General features: G+C 61.6%; 1 protein-coding gene across 2 annotated transcripts; it reads left to right on the top strand.

The window, feature by feature from the left end:
* The first annotated feature begins 1,973 nt into the window (after positions 1-1,973).
* Positions 1,974-13,951, top strand: KLHL30 (kelch like family member 30). Of its 2 annotated transcripts, XM_082689258.1 has the most exons (9): positions 1,974-2,045; positions 3,290-3,531; positions 3,895-4,713; positions 5,990-6,125; positions 8,172-8,258; positions 8,819-8,974; positions 9,997-10,185; positions 10,697-10,842; positions 12,285-13,951. In XM_082689258.1, the coding sequence occupies exons 3-9, from the start codon at positions 3,940-3,942 to the stop codon at positions 12,534-12,536; spliced, it is 1,740 nt and encodes a 579-aa protein (XP_082545384.1). In that variant the 5' UTR covers positions 1,974-2,045; positions 3,290-3,531; positions 3,895-3,939; the 3' UTR covers positions 12,537-13,951. The 2 variants fall into 2 exon arrangements, with proteins under 2 accessions (XP_082545384.1, XP_082545385.1); XM_082689259.1 differs by lacking the exon at positions 3,290-3,531 and having other exon boundaries at positions 1,982-2,045.
* The last annotated feature ends 1,855 nt before the right edge of the window (positions 13,952-15,806 follow it).

Below are 15,806 nucleotides of genomic sequence, written 5' to 3'. Positions count from 1 at the left end.
GGAGTGGTCAGCTCCCTGTGACAGGGGCCCTGTCATTAGAATACCCTGTTCTCTCTCCTCTAGCCTGGGCTGGGTGCACATTAACCCTTTGTGTTCTGGCTACAAGCACGGGGCGGGGGGGGGGGGGGGACAGGAGTAACACCTCTGTTCCCCTCTGCAGTGGTGTCCCCAGGATGGTCCTGGGTAAGAGAGCTGGAGACGGTCATGAGCATTTCCCTCTGTGACCACAGGATGCTGATGCTGAAGGCCAGGGTGCAGCTCCTGGGACCATTGAAGCAGGGGCTGGGCTGGGCTGGGCTGAACTGGGCTGGGCAGGACTGAGCTGGCTATGACTGAGCTCTGGGCTGGGCTGGGCTGAAATGGTCAGGGCTGAGCTGGGCTGGGCTAGACCGGGCTAAGCTAGGCTGAGCTGGGCTGAACTGGGCTGAACTGGGCTGGGCTGAACTGGGTTGAACTGGGCTAAGCTGGGCTGAAGTGGGCGGAACTGGGCTGGGCTGAGCTGGGCTGGGCTGGGCTGGGCTTAGAGTGGGTTGGGCTGGACTGGGCAGGCTTGGCTGGACTTGGTTAGGCTGAACTGGGCTGAGCTGGGCTGGGCTGGGCTAGGATGAACTGGGCTGAATTGAGCAGACTGGGAAGGTTGAGCTGGGCTGTGACTCAGCTGGGCAGGGCTGGGGAGGGCAGCATGGAATCAGAAAGCACGAGTGAGCAGAGTTTGGAAGCACCTTGAAAACTCATAATTACCTAGTCAGCCGTGGCAGTAATTTGTGTAAGGACTGAATTCTAACCAGACAGCGTACACTGTGGGACCAGGACTGTGGCTTCTAGCCCACAACCATCCCCTAAGCAAGGAGCTACACTGGCAGGACAGGGGTCACCTGTCCAGGACCCAAGCTGTCATGATACCCTAATACCCTTGAGAAATCACCTAACTTCTCCAGGAGTGGGGGTATCATCCCCAGAGCCTCCCTGCACTAGAGCCGCGTCAGGCTAGTCCCTGGGGAGCATCCCAGTGCCTCCATCAGACTCGGCCCTCCCCGACCCTCCACATCTCACATGCCTAGAGAATGGTGGTATTGACAAGGGCCACACAGGTGAAGGAAGGAGGGACGACAGGTGGAGCCCTCAAACGGCCTCCCCGGCTGCTGGCTTCCCTCCCGTGTACCTGCACGTCCTCGGCTGGGAAGCTTTGCTCTGACCGTTGGCGGAAGAGATATCCGCAGACCCCCTCTCAGTGGCCTGGGTCCAGGGCACCGCTGCATTCCTGTTGTGAGGGGTTCCCCTGTGGCCACTGTGATCCAAGGCTGCGGGGGAGGCTGCATGCCCCCGGGGCTGTATTTTTAGATGATCTCATTTCTTCACCACCTCTGGCTCTCACAGGGAAGGAGGAGGCCACGGCTGCTCCAGGGCTGAAGCCACGCCATGACCTGGGGCCTCGGGTTCCAGCATCCCCGTCGCCAGCCCAGGGGAGCCCTCAGGGAGTCCTCCTTACCTCTCTGGGCACCGCTTTAACCACCAAAGGCTTCCCAACCACCACCGCAGATCCCAAATTCTGAAAGCCTTTGCTCACCAACCGGCATGTCTTTGTGATAGTCAATTTTCCCCGGTTGACAGATGAACACAAGGCCACTTGGGGACCTGTCAATGACCATTAGAGAAGTGAGTACCATCAGGTCCTGCTCACACCCAGGCCCTGAGCTGGGGCCTCTATGCGCCCCCTGTGTCTCCAGCCCAGCCTCCACTGTCCCCCTGCAGTGCTTTCTGCTGTCTGTCCTGGTCCCTGGGGTCTGGGAGACCTCAGCCCTCCTCACGTGGCCAGTGTGGGCCTCCAGATCTGAAGCCTGGGAGGGGCATCACCTCTCTCCCTCCCCCACCAGGCCCTCCCTCCCCCACTCCCTCCCAAAGCAGACAGCGCTAAAAATACCCTTCTGTCCATCCCCACGTGGTGCCCAGCCCAGCCCAGCCCAGCAGGCCATCCGTACCCCTGGCTGGCTGGGAAGTCCTATTCTCCGGCCTGAGTTCTCGGAGAACCAAGGGCCAACTGAGAGGTAGGGTCCCCGGGACTCTGGAGTGTGGACATCGGGGAATGGGAGGTGGGATTTGGGGCAGAGAGCAGCAGGGGAGGGTGGGATAGCCTGTCGGGGCATAGAGATCACAGGGCTGGGTGTTTGGACACAGACCCCTAATCCCAGTCAAGCTGGGCCCCTTGGGGTATGGTGAGGGCTCAGCCGGCACACTCCCCTCAGTGTCTTGGCTGGAGAGGTGGGCAACGGGGAGGCTGGGCCACCTCCTCCAGCGGCAGCCAGGACCCCAGGGTCTAGTCCCTAGGGGCAGCTGACTTTAGGCCCTTTGTGTCCCGCCTGCTGAAGCCCTCCTCACTCCTGGCCTGGACAGGCACCAGGCTGAGGCTCTGAGGCTCTCCAGAAGCCCCCACCCTTTCGTTCGGGACCACAGGGTGGCAGGTGTCAGTAAATGCAGCTGAGGCCCTGGGAGGAGGGGGGTGGAAACTCTGCCCACTGCCCCCGAGGCCATAGCGGCTGGCCACAGGGAACGCAGGAATGACGGGAATGTGAGGCCTGGGGGGCAGTGGCCAAGGGCTCGTTTTCTGGCCTCACTCAGCCAGAGGGCCTCCCTGGGAGGCAGAATGGATGCTGGCCAGGCCCCCGACCTGTCCCGTCCTCGCTGGGCTCCCTGGGTACTGCTGTGCTCTGTAGGCGCTCTGGGAGAGGGGGTGTAGGGAAGGGCCTCAGCTCCTGCTGCCGACCCTGGCACCGGCACCGAAGTCAGCAGGGCCCTCCTTGCCCCTTGGCATCCACAGGTCACGGTTCTCTTTACAGACCTTAGTTATTCTGATCTTACTTATTTCACCAAGGATTTTGGTCCCTGCGTGAAGCCGGTGTCCGTTTTCCTTTGCTTTGCTGGCTCTGCAAGGCGCCCCCTGGTGGACAGATGATGTCCCGGGGGCAGCTTTTTGAACCATTTAGGTAGGTAGCTCCAGGTGAAATCTGGGGCAACTTTCTTGGGGTAAAATGTCAGGAGTACATACAAGAATACGCACGTAATTAAATAAGCCAGAAGTACACTTGCTGAATCCGATGATATGCACATGGATTCAAAATCACTGCCCAGAGAGGTCTCCTTAGTTGTATTTGTCTTTACCAACATACACCCAGGGTCCTGTAACCTGGGGCTCAGCACGTGGGACCTGAGCCTGGCTCCCCCACTTCTAGCTGTGTGATCTTGGACAGGGGATGTGAGTCTCTCATGCTTGTGTTTCCCCACGTTTACGCAGACCCTGGGTGTCATGCAGCCCATGTGAGGAAGGCACGCCACCCTTGAGAAGCGGCCTAGACCCTGGGGAGCACTGTGACCACAGAGTCCTTTCCCCGCCAGCCTCTGGATCTGCAGTTGAGAAAACTTGCACCAAGGTCACCCAGCAAGGTCATGGCAGCCCGAGGCTCCATGTAACTGTGGACAGTGAGGACCGGTGGGGCAGGAAAACTTCCAAAGACCCTCATCACCCTCCCCAGCAAGGTCAGATTTGGAAACACTGGAAAGCCACTTGGAGATGGGGGGGCCCCAGGGATAGGGGTCTGCTCTGCATAGCCCGGAACTGTGGAGGATGCTGGGTATGGTTTCTGTGCCGGTGTGGCCCTGCTCTGCTTACTTGGCTGGGGGTAGGTCTCTGGCCCTCTCTGAGCCTCAACCTTCTGACCATAAAATGGGTCTCATGCTAAGCCAACTGTGCAGGGCGACGGGGCTGAACAAGGCACTTGGCACATCCGTGATGCTTAGCCAGTGCTGGTGGAAGATGGAAAGTGCGGCCGGCTGGAATGGGTGCCTCGGGCAAAAGAGCCATGCCCTGCCCTGGCTGACCCTGCCCTCTTCTGTCCCCAGGATCGCAGGCGGGGCCCAGCTCTTCTCTCCGTGGTGCGGGTGGCCATGGTGCGGAACGTGGACGACCTGGATTTCCACGTGCCGTCGCACGCACAGGACATGCTGGATGGCCTGCGGCGGCTGCGCTCACAGCCCAAGCTGGCCGATGTCACGCTTCTGGTGGGCGGCCGGGAGCTGCCCTGCCACCGAGGCCTCCTGGCACTCAGCAGCCCCTACTTCCATGCCATGTTCGCGGGCGACTTTGCTGAGAGTTTCTCGGCGCGTGTGGAGCTGCGGGATGTGGAGCCCGGCGTAGTGGGGCAGCTGGTGGACTTTGTGTACACAGGCCGGCTGACGGTCACGCAGGGCAATGTGGAGGCGCTGACCCGCACGGCCGCCCGCCTGCACTTCCCCGCCGTACAGAAGGTGTGCGGCCGCTACCTGCAGCAGCAGCTGGACGCCACCAACTGCCTGGGCATCTGTGAGTTTGGGGAGCAGCAGGGGCTATTGGGCGTGGCCGCCAAGGCCTGGGCCTTCCTGCGGGAGAACTTCGAGGCCGTGGCCCAGGAGGACGAGTTCCTGCAGCTGCCCCAGGACCGGCTGGTTGCCTGTCTGACCGGGGAGCTGCTGCAGGTACAGCCAGAGCAGAGCCGGTTGGAGGCCCTGTTGCGCTGGGTACGCCATGACCCGCAAGCCCGGGCTGTCCACCTCCCCGAGCTCCTCGGCTTGGTGCGCCTGGACGCCGTGCCCAGACCCTGTGTGCAGCAGCTGCTGGCCACCGAGCCGCTGATCCGGGAGTCGGAGGTGTGCCGCGTGGCCCTGTCGCAGGGCCACGATGAGGTGAGCAAGGGGCAAGGAGGGGAGCCCCGGAGACCCCAACCTGCATGGGGCTGGGGAGTACAGGGCACCTATTCCCCCGTGCCCCAAATCTCACAGCTCTCCCTGCCTTGGGCTGGTTACCTGTGAGGGCGTTCCTGTTCATCCCCAGGGCACCGGTTATATCTCACACCCCAGATGTGAGGGGGAGGGGAACCCAGAAGTGACTGAATACTCCCTGGTCAAAGCCCACAGCTTGGCGCAGACAAACCTGGAAACAGGCTTAAGGCCATGTGAGAAAGGCCAAAGCTGGGCTGGGGGCATCCGGGGCAAGCTGGCCAGTCAGGGAGAACTCTCTGGAGGAGGCGGCACCTTGGCTGGGCCTTAGAGCAGGGCTAGGAGCTTGGCAGAAGAGGGCCTGGGCCGAGAGTGCAGCAGGCCCCTTCCTGCCCCTTGGGGACAGGGTCGAGTGTTCACGGGCTGCGGTTTTCTGTTGGTGCCGCGATGAGAGGGACAGCTCCAGACACAGCGACAAACAGCCGAGGAGTCTGTCTGTGGCTAGACAGCCGGCTCGGGGCCCTGCTCTGGAGGAGCCCCCAGGAGCCAGGCCTGGGGACACAGCTGTAGCTCCGGCCAGGGTCATGCTGCAAGGGGACCAAGTGCGACCCACACTGCTGTCCGGCGCCACTGGGCACAGCAGGCTGTCCTGGTGCTGGCAGCTGCCTGCGGCCCTGTCCTGCCAGGCAATCACCTTGGAACTGCCGGAGTGGGAGGTGCAGGCCTGCTGCAGGAGGGGCCAGAGACTGGGGGAGCCCCAGGGGCCTGGGAGCTTGGAGCAGTTGGCCACTCACCAGCCAGGGTGGAACCCTGCTGGGATTTCCCGCCCAGCCAGGGTCATCCAAGTTTAGCACCCGCATGCTGGCGCAGGGGAGGAACTGGGGACAGAGTCAGGGTTGGCACCCAAAGATGGGTGCGGGGACGCCTCTGGAAGGCATGTGGGGACTGCATGCGGGGACTGCGGGGAGGGAGCGCTCAGGTTTGGGTCACAAATGCACCTGCTGTCCCTTCTCTCCCTGTCCTGAGAATCTACCACCATGTCTGGCCCCACGCAACCATGGTGCACACACACACATGCTGACACACACACATGCTTACACACATGCTCACATTCCCCATGCGTGTGCACCAACACAGCTGCCCCACCAAAGTCCAGCCCCAGAAAACGCCTGCTAGCACCCGGGGCCCCTTGCATGGGGAATAGAGGCACCGGCCCCTCTAACCCAGCCTTCCTCCCCCACAGGCACAGCTGGCCCTCCCTCAGAAGCTGGAGGAAGTTCTGGTGGTGGTGGGCGGGCGGGCCTTGGAGGAGGAGGAGGAGGGCGCCCAGGAGCCCACCCCTCACCCCAGGAACTTCGCCTTCTACAACAGCAAGGCCCGTGAGTAGCCCTGGCGCCGTCCCTGCAGCCCACGAGGCCCTCGTGTCCGCCGTGCAGGTGGAGGGACTGAGGGGCTCCAGGGAGAGGGCTGCAGGAGAGCCCCGAGACCAGCACAGGCAGCGGGAGGCTGATAGCGGGGGCACGGTGGCCTCCTCACCCTCTAGCCACAGCCCCCAACTTTGGCCTTTTGGGGGTCCAGAGTCCAGGGTAAAGGGTGTTGCTGCCCAACCCACCCCGTGTGGGGGGACAGTCACTGGCTTGCATGCCCCGTGGAACCTTGGCCCCAGGGGGAGAATGAGGAGCTTGGAGCAGTGGCCCAGAGGGTAGGAACCCAAGGACTAGGTCAACTCAAACAGGGTTCTTTTTTTTTTTAAAGATTTTATTTTATTCATTTGACAGAGAGAGATCACAAGTAGGCAGAAAGGCAGAGAGAGAGAGGAGGAAGCAGGCTCCCCGCTAAGCAGAGAGCCCGATGCGGGACTCGATCCCAGGACCCCGAGATCATGACCTGAGCCGAAGGCAGCGGCTTAACCCACTGAGCCACCCAGGTGCCCCTCAAACAGGGTTCTAATTCCAGCCTTTTAGCAGCTCACTTCACTGCCCTAAGCAGGTCCTCATCTGTGGAAAGGACTCCTCACGTAGTGAGGGCACGGACCTGACGGGCAGGGACGGGGCCTCTCCTGCCCAGGGCCCCATTACAGGGTTGCCCAGAAAATGGGGAGGAGTAGGAGGACAGCAGGATCTCTGGAGGGCTACACTGGCCCTGGAAAGCTCTTCTGAAGGCTCTAAGGAGCGTTGGCCGGTGTCCCAGGCCCACTGGGCCAGTCACCAGCCACCCCCATGATGTCAGTGGCTGGCGGGCTCTAGGAAGCGTGAGACCGGCTGTCCCAGGTCAGGGGCTGACGAGGGGATTTGGGGGCTGACGTCAGGAAATGAGCTCTGCTGGCTCCACCCGGGAACAGCTGTCCCTCCAGCCCCAAGGGGAGGACAGCGGGGGGCTCAGTAGCAGGCCAAGACCTGGTGACCGCTTGGCCGTCCCCACCCTGGGGTGACACAGACATGAGTCAGGGGGACACGCAGTCCCTGCCCAGAGGGCAGGTGCCCAGCAAGACCGGAGTTCTGCGTGTCCTAAAGCCGGTTGTCAACAGTACACAGAATCTTCCCAGGGGACCTCCCAGAGGCCTGGGTCTTCCTCACAGCTTTCCACGAGCATCCAAAATGTGTCCATTTGCTCACACACTCCCACGTTGACTCTCTCATTTTGAATTTTTCAAGCATTTTCTCATCACTTGTCTCAGTTTACCCTCATGTAGCTCCTTGAAGGTGGGCCCGAAGTGGGTGCACGGCTCTGTCCCTCCCCACTGTGGCAACAATCCCCAGGTCCGCTAACAGAGTAGCAGCCCCCTGACAAATACGGGTCATCCATGCTTCCCCCCGCCTCCGAGTGAGGTGGGAACTAGCCCCCTCGACAGAGGACAAGCTGAGGCTATGCGTCCCCAGGGCCCACAGTGGTGCATGAGAGCGGGGGTCTGGACTCGCCCCAGCTGCTGCAAGGCCCACATCTCCCCATGTCCCCTGCACACCTGTGGCGGCTCATGGCCCACTGGGTGCTCAGGGAGAAGAAAGGAATGATGGTTGAGGAACGAGTGAATGAATGATGTTCATGTTCTAACCCACCAGGGACCAGAGGTCAGGCCCGTTCACATACTACCCCGTGTCAGAGGTGGGACCCAACCCAGGGGCCCAGAGCCCGGGCCACCTCCCTGCACACCCCGGGTGCAGTCCTGTGTCCTGTTTGCATGCTGGGCTTCGGGGGGCGGTGTGGGGAGGTGGGAGCCCTGGGGAACCAGACCCGGCAGGGGCACGTGGAGCAACTGAGGTGTCCCCAAACCCCACCTCACCCCACGGCAGCCAGCCGAATCCCACCCCGTGCTCTTCCCCAGGTGAGGGAATACCCCTGCTCGTGGGAAGAGGTGCTGGGGAGAGGGGAGGCAGCAACAGCGAGCTCAGCCACGCTGACCTTCTGCCCCTCTCTCTCCTGGCCAGAGAGGTGGATGGCGCTCCCGGACTTCCCCGACTATCACAAATGGGGCTTCTCCCTCGCCGCGCTCAACAACACAGTCTATGTCACAGGTGGGTTCCCAGCAGGGCCTTCCAGGGAGCTGATGACCGGGAAGCCGTGAAGCCACCGAGAATCGGCTGTCCCCTGTAGCTCAGGCGGGACTCTTCTAGACGTTTCCATGAGTTGGAAACTAGGACATTTAAAATCCATAGGTCCACGTGTGGGTACAGGGAACCGTCCCGTGTTCTGTCCAACATGGAAAGCCAGGGGGGACTTGTTAGGCTCCCGCAGCCGGGGTCTCCCCCAAAGGAACTGTGTGGCAGGTGGGAGGGTCACCTGCTCATTTATATCCGGGAACTTGGAGGCTCGTACCCAATTTGGTTGAGGAAAACAGCTGTGCCACGGGTAAAGATCTAAAACCATAGATCTTGTCCTCCTTGTTTACGGGGTAGGGAGGGACCTGTCCAAGTCACACAGCTAGGCTGTGCCACCTGCAGTCTCCCCCACCACCCAGCCCAGCATCTGGCACCATGGGGGCCTGGCATGGGGAGAAGAAGGAGAGAGGACCCTCGGTACCCAGCCCCCACTAGTCTGGAGACCCCAGGCTGAGGGGACAGGACCTCTCCTACAGGTGGCTCCCGGGGCACGAAGACAGACACCTGGTCAACCACCCAGGCCTGGAGCTTCCCTCTGAAGGAGGCCACCTGGAAGCCAGTGGCCCCCATGCTGAAGGCCCGCACCAACCACGCCAGCGCGGCACTCAATGGGGAGATCTATGCCATCGGCGGTAAGGCCTCCCCCTCCCTCTGCCCCAAGCGGCCTCCTACTCATGGCAGCCCCTCACCACCTCTGGGCAGCCTGGGAGCCTCTCATTCGCGCAACAGTGTCTCCCCACCCCCATGTCCTCACCAGGGACCAGAGAGCCCCCCGGCCTCAGGGACCGCAGAGACATGCTCCCCCGTTCCTGCCCTCAGGAGCTCGCCATCTGGAGTAAACCAGCCCCACACCAGGGCGCCTGGATGTCCAGGGGTGAGGCTCAGGCATGAGCCTTTATAGCAAGCTCCAGCAAGGATTCTGAAAACAGAATGATGGTGGGGCGTGCTGGAGCCTTGAGCTTCCAGCAGAGATGAACACTCCTATCCCCAAAACAGGGAGCTCAGTCCTCTGCTCAGGGTCGCCCCCTCTGTGGAGCCCCTGGGTTGAGGGGACCCACAATGGTTTCTCCTTTGCTGTCCCCTTTACTCCCGCCATGCCCCCAGCCGGAGCACAGAGGCCCACCTAATCCCCATTATGCCCCAGAGCTGTGGCAAGGGGTCACCCCCGGGACCCCTACGGTCAGTCAGATACTGAAAAACAAAATGACCGTGGCTGACCAAGAGTTCCCCAAAACCTCTGTGGGTGACAGATGGGCCTTGAGGCCACTGTTGAGTACCCCAGCTGTCCCAGCCAGCCCCTGCGCCCCCAGTGGCTACCAAGCCCAAGGCCAAGAGCAGAGAGCACACACAAGGTCCTGAGCCCCAGGCAGGTGGGGGCCCCCGGCAAGCAGCCTGGACTCGAGTGTTCCCGGGTCCTGGTGCCCACACCCACACCACCTGACGTGGTGGCCTTGGGCAAGCAGCCTTGCCTCCGCTCCCCGGCTGTGGAAGGGGCTAAGTCACAAGCCTCGCAAGGCCATGCCTTCCTTCCCTCACCTTCCTCTCCCCTCCGGGGAAGCCCTCGGATGCCCCTGCAAAGCCCCCAGTCCTGCGCTTCCGGGGCCCTTCCCTCGTCCCTGGCCCCCGGCAGCCCTGACCTCCCCCACTCCGACAGGCACCACCCTGGACATGGTGGAGGTGGAGAGCTATGACCCCTACACGGACGCCTGGACCCCCGTCCGCCCTGCCCTCAAGTATGTCAGCAACTTCTCCGCGGCTGGCTGCGGGGGCCGGCTGTACCTGGTGGGCTCCAGCGCCTGCAAGTACAATGCCCTGGCTCTCCAGTGTTACAACCCTGTCACAGGTGGGCAGCGCAGGGCCTGGGGGGTGGGGTGTCGGGACAGGGAGCAGGCAGCCACAGGTCTCTTCCAAAGGGCCATGGCCCTGTCAGAGGTGGATGAGGCAGTGTTGGGGGGGGCAGGGGGAATGGGGACTAGGGGCTGGGTGGCAGGTGACAGGGAGCCCACCTCCGGGTCCCGAAGCTGCCGGCTGCGGCATCTGCCTAGAACCTGCCCCACAGGCCAGGAGCAGGGCCCGGACCTGCAAGCCTTGGTGGGCGCTGGCTTAGGCTACAGACCCCAGGCCAGAGCTGGGCTCCAGGGGGTCTCCCGTGTCGCCCCCTCTCTCCCCTCTCATCCTCTGGACAGTGCAGGTGATCACAGAACCCATTTTTGCAGGGTGGGTGTGAGAGTCCCATGGGAGACTGACAGTACCCAGGGTCAGATGGGGCCCCTAGTCTCCTGACCCAGCCAGTGGGCGCGGAAGAGGCAGAGGCCCCCAGGTGAAGGTGGGCCCGGCGTGTTGTCCCCCCACAGATGTGTGGAGCGTGATCGCCTCGCCCTTCCTCCCCAAGTACCTGTCCTCTCCGCGCTGTGCCGCACTGCAGGGAGCCCTCTACCTGGTCGGTGACAACACCAAGAAGGTCTACGTGTACGACCCTGGGGCCAACCTGTGGCAGAAGGTGAGCCTCGGGCTCTGCCAACCCAGGACCCCTGACACTGTGGAGAGCCAGCCTGGGGACGGCGGGGCCTGGGGCTGTTACCGCAATGGAAGGACGGATGAGGCCCGGAGCCCCTGTGGAGACAGGAGAGCCGAGGCCCGGGGGCTCCTAGTCACCATGGGTGCTCTGTCCCTGGCCCGGAGTGGTCTGTTCTTCTCTGGGGCAAAACCAGGCTCAGCCTAGGGAGCGTTCAGGGGCAGCCTGGTGTGGGCCAAGCCCCGGAGGGAGGGCACCTCCTACCCGAGGGGGTGACCGAGCAAGGGAGAGGAGCCCTTGGCTGTGGGTGGGGTGGGAGCGGCCCACATCTTGGTGCTCCATTTCTCTCCTTGCTACGGAGAGAGCAGATGCTGGGCATCTCAGGCCCGAGCCTTTCTGTGTGTTCCTTCTGGAGAGAGGAGGGATGGTGCCCAGTGCCCATGGCAGTGGCCTCAGCACTAGCCAGACACCCTGGGTCTGCCTCACCTGCCCTAAGATTCTCAATTCCTGGAGGCCCGAGAGGGCAGCCTGCTTCCTGCACTCACCCGGCCTGGGGCGGCTGGCCCACAGTGGGGCCTCGCCATCCTGCCGCCTGCAGCTGTCCCCCGGTGTCAGTGCCCAGCTGACAGGAGGCCCCATTACCCTGCAGTGAGACAGGTGCTGCATGGGTCCTGCCAGGACGCCACTTTCTCTCGGGGCCTCCCAGCTGGGCCAGAGCCAGGCCTCTGCCGGGACCATGCCGCTGCTTGGGGGCCTCCCGGCCACAAAGGGCTCCACTTGGGCCTCCAGGCCTCCTGGGGGCTGGTTGCTCCTGACTGTCTGCACATGCAGGCCACAGACAGGCCTCTTCCTTCCCACACACTCTGGGCTCTTCCAGAAGGGCCCACCTCTCCTCTGGCCTCTGGCTCCCACCTCACAGCCCCAGCCCAGGCCATGGGCGGAGGCAGGAGGTACAGGGGCAAAGTGAGGTTCCCCATGGCACGAGCGGCTTCTGGTGTGTGTGTGTCTGTGTGTCTGTGTGTGTGTCTGTCTGTCAGAGCTGAGGTCACATCTGTCCCCTCCAAGAGAACAACCAAGAATCAGAGGCCCAGCCCAGAACTTGCCCTGGGGAGCAGCTCCAGGCTTGGGCTTCCATGTCCCCAGCCCCATCTGACACCCCAACTCCACATATGGCCAAATTGGGGCCCAAGAGAGCAAGGAGCCTGGACACATCATCCTGGGAGATGTGAGCTGGAGAGGAGAGCACTAAAGGGACAGTCTGAAGGGCCCCGGGGGAGAGGGTCACAGGGAGCCAGGGTGAGGTCCCAGGGAGCAGGACCAGGTGCTGGCTGTCCTCTCTGCATGTCCCCTGTGCCCTGCCCCATGAGGTTCCCTTGGCCGTTGCCACTACCCCCCCATGGGCCCCTGACCACTGCCCCCCCCAACAGGTGCAGTCCCTGCACAGTCTGCATGAGAACGGCGCGCTGGTGCCACTAGGTGACGCACTGTACGTGACCGGCGGTCGCTGGCAGGGCATGGATGGCGACTACCTCGTGGAGATGGAGGCCTACGACCGGGGGTGTGATGCTTGGACCCGCCACGGCTCCCTGCCCCGCCTCTGGCTCTACCACGGGGCCTCGACCGTCTTTCTGGACGTGTCCAAGTGGACCCAGCCCTTCAGCCCGGCCCAGGAGCACTGAGCAGCTCCTCGTCCCATGGGGTCGGGCCCGGCTGCACCCTGACCCTGAGTGACAGCCCCCTCTGAGGTTGGGCTTCCTTGTCCACTAAGTGCTGGTCTCGGGCCACCGGGGACATCAGAGGACATAGCCTCAGTCCCCGCAGCCACCGCACTAACTGCACAAAGTGGCAGCAAGGGCTTGGACTCCCACCACCTGCACGGCAGGGAGAAGCTGCTCTCCTGCCCTTGGCGGGTCTGAGGCCTGAGACTCAGGAGCCGAGGGGTCCAGGAGATGCAGTGTGGCCGCCCCCAGCCGTGTGTCCTACCTGTGGCTTTGGGAGGTGTTGTACAAGGGAGGAGTGGTCCAGGAAACTGCAACCCAGAGCAAAGGTCCTGGGGTGGGTTGGCCCCGGGCTACTGTGAGCCCGCTTCTGCCTGGCCCACAGCTGTGTGTCCACATCTGGCAGTTGCCCCTCTCTGGCCCCATGTCCATCACACACCGGGAAGGGAGGAGCAGGGCGTGGGGTCAGGAGAGAGGGTCCGCTGCCCATGTGGGGGTTGAGGGGAGAGAGGGTGAGTGAAGTCTTCCCAGGGAGGTGAGCAGGAAGGTGTGTTCTCTGGCCAGGATCACCCCTGTTTCTCGGGGTCATTTGATCCAATGCAAGAATGAGAGTCCCAGCAGCAGGCCCATGAAGGGAGAGGTGGGGGTCCTACAGGGATTTCTGACAACACCTCTTGGGCAGGTTGATGCCTTGCTCTCAGGTGGCCTCCTAAGCGAGGGTAGCAATGCCCCCATGGGCTCCCCCATGAGCACACAGTGTGACTCAGGGTGCTTCGGGGCTGCCTTTGCGCCCCCAGATTCTGCCTGGGGTCCCATGGAGAACTGGTGCCAACACTCCCCACCCTGGTCCTTCTCACTGGTCCTTGATGAGGTATCCCACTGAAGGACTCACACTGGTGCTAAGGGGTCCTCCCCTTTTTCTGTGAGCTTCATGGAGGCACACAGGGCTGTAAGTTGGGGAGGTCCTAGGTCCAACCTGATTCCGGCTCTGGCACTGACCGTCTGACGCCTCAGGAGCTCCCACCTCCCTCTGGACTGAGTTTCCTCTCCTCGAAGCCTCTTCCTTGAAACCCCCAGGGGACCAGAGAGGCCTCTGGCATCCCTGGGCTCCAAGGAGGGAATCCTGGAGTCCCTCCACATCCACCTTGCTCCCAGATCTGAAGCCCATTTCCCGTGGAAGAATAGAATTTGCACCTCAAGGGTTAGACAGAGTAGGGTGTCCTGGGGGTCTGCTTCCAAAGAAGCACGAGCCCCAGATCTGAGGCCGTCTAGTCAGCTGGGGGAGTGGACGGACGTGAAGATGACGGTTTCTGGGATCCCTGAATCTTTCCATACGGAAATCTCCTGCAATGTTTTCCAGTTATTGAAGCTACTCAGCCAAACACTCTTTTAAAATAAAGACTCAACGTGTCCGTGGACTTCTTTTTATCACAAATGGGTTGGAAGGGGGGTATTCTAGAATAAGACCGGCTTCTGTTCCTGCACAGCATGGGGGGCAATGGTGGGGAGCTCGTGTTTGGGGTGGGGGAAGCTCAGCCCACTCCAGGGCCTGGTCCTCAACATTTGGGTGCCAGATCCCCTCATCTGATCTGCTGAGCCACCCCCATTCATTGGCTCAGGCCAGTTGTGTCCTTCAGGGTCCTGGGAGGAAACAGATGACCCCTGAAATAGAGTAACAGAAGGCAGTGTCACAAAGGGCTACTTCCGAGGTGTGGGCAGGTAGGGGGAGTCCAGGGAGGGCTGAAGAGGCCTCCAGGGGGGGCACCTAGCAACAGTGGGGGAGCTGTCACCAGCCCTCCGCCCCTCTACATGGGAAGGAGTGGACGCAGCCTCCAGACAGAGAGCCGGAGGGAGAGGGTGCCAAGGATCTGGGGCCTTTGCTGAAGGAACACAGCCTGGGCCACTATTACCAAAATCTACCCTCTTACATTAAAACGGAGAGGTGAGCTAGTCTGGTTTTTTAAGTGAATTAATTGAAAGCATGGAAACAATGAGCAGAGCATAAGGCAAGAGATGCTATGGGTAGATGTGAGAAAGGACCCTTCCCCCCCCCTGAAAGCTGAGCTTGCCCACAGACCTGTCCAGGATGCTCGTGGCTTATTTTCAGCTCCTGCCCCATGCCTGGTACGCAGCAGGAATGAGTCACTCTTCACTGCATGAGCTACTGACCCCAAGCTTCGAAGGCCTGACCAGTGACCTTGGGCAAGTCCCAAGATCTCAGGCTCAGTTTCCTCATCTGTGCAATGGGAATGATCACAGGATTTGAGATTTAGATGATGTCATGTGTTTGGAAGGTTCCAGTAAGCAGCAAAGATCGCCTGCCTGGTCATGGAGAGGCCACACAACAGGCTGACGCCAGGCTCCCACTGTTTTCGGGGGCAAAGGGAACTTTTATTCCCATGACTTCATCAGCAGAGGTTCTTCCTCTGGAGGAAGAGAAGAGTGGGAACAGCTCGAGTACAGCAGGCTGATGGGAAGCCAGGGCTGAGGCCATGACATGAGGGCCCAAGAATGAGGATTAAGTTTCATCCGGGCAAGAGGGCGCATGGGGGAGGACACCTCGGGCTTCGTCAGGTCCCCTTCTGCGGCCACTCATTCAGTACTTCCACCCTGGGATCCAGGACCTCAGCCCCAGATGCAGACCCCGCTCTGACCCCGGGGCAGCTGCTGCAGGGGGACAAGCCGTTGGGTGCCATCAAAACCTGGTTTCTGCTGGTCCTTGACCTGTGTGATTCTTGCCTAAGCCCCGCCCTCCTCTGAGTGGATTTCATTTTTGAAATGGGACCCCAGAAACACGCAAGGTCCTGGCCCTCTGTGCTCTCTGGCCCCGGAGCCAGGCTGTGTCATCACCTCGGGACCGTGTGACGGGAGCCTGTACCAGCACCAGAACCGATTTGATTTGGGTCTGCCAGCAGGGCCCATGACATCACTAGGATTGTCCGCTGTTTGGGAAAATAGCTGTTTTTCACATGGCAACAGCTCCTGTCCTCAAAGCTGGTGTCTTGCGGGCTGGGGCCCCCCACTGTGAGATGGAAATGAAGTCACACGAACATCTGAGGATCACATGCCCCAAACTGGATCCTTCCGTTCCCAGAAGGCCGAAAGGTGACAGCATGGCCAAAGGGGACAAAGCCCGAGCTTCACCTCTCCACAGCATAAGTTGGGCTGAATGGTATCGGAACCTGAGAGCTGTACGCACTACGTCCCTGCAGACAGAGTCCAGGCCAGCCG

The sequence above is a fragment of the Mustela nivalis genome, assembly GCF_964662115.1.
Source record: "Mustela nivalis genome assembly, chromosome: 11".
Classification (NCBI taxonomy): Eukaryota; Metazoa; Chordata; class Mammalia; order Carnivora; family Mustelidae; genus Mustela; species Mustela nivalis.
Note: the sequence above shows the minus strand (reverse complement) of the source record. Positions and strands in the feature narration are given on the sequence as shown.

Bases quoted from the DNA above. Each gene is read 5' to 3' on its own strand.
- KLHL30 (XM_082689258.1), top strand. From the start codon at position 3,940: ATGGTGCGGAACGTGGACGACCTGGATTTCCACGTGCCGTCGCACGCA. The intron at 4,714-5,989 runs GTGAGCAAGGGG...CCTCCCCCACAG, and splicing joins TGTCGCAGGGCCACGATGAG to GCACAGCTGGCCCTCCCTCA. The intron at 8,975-9,996 runs GTAAGGCCTCCC...CCACTCCGACAG, and splicing joins GGAGATCTATGCCATCGGCG to GCACCACCCTGGACATGGTG.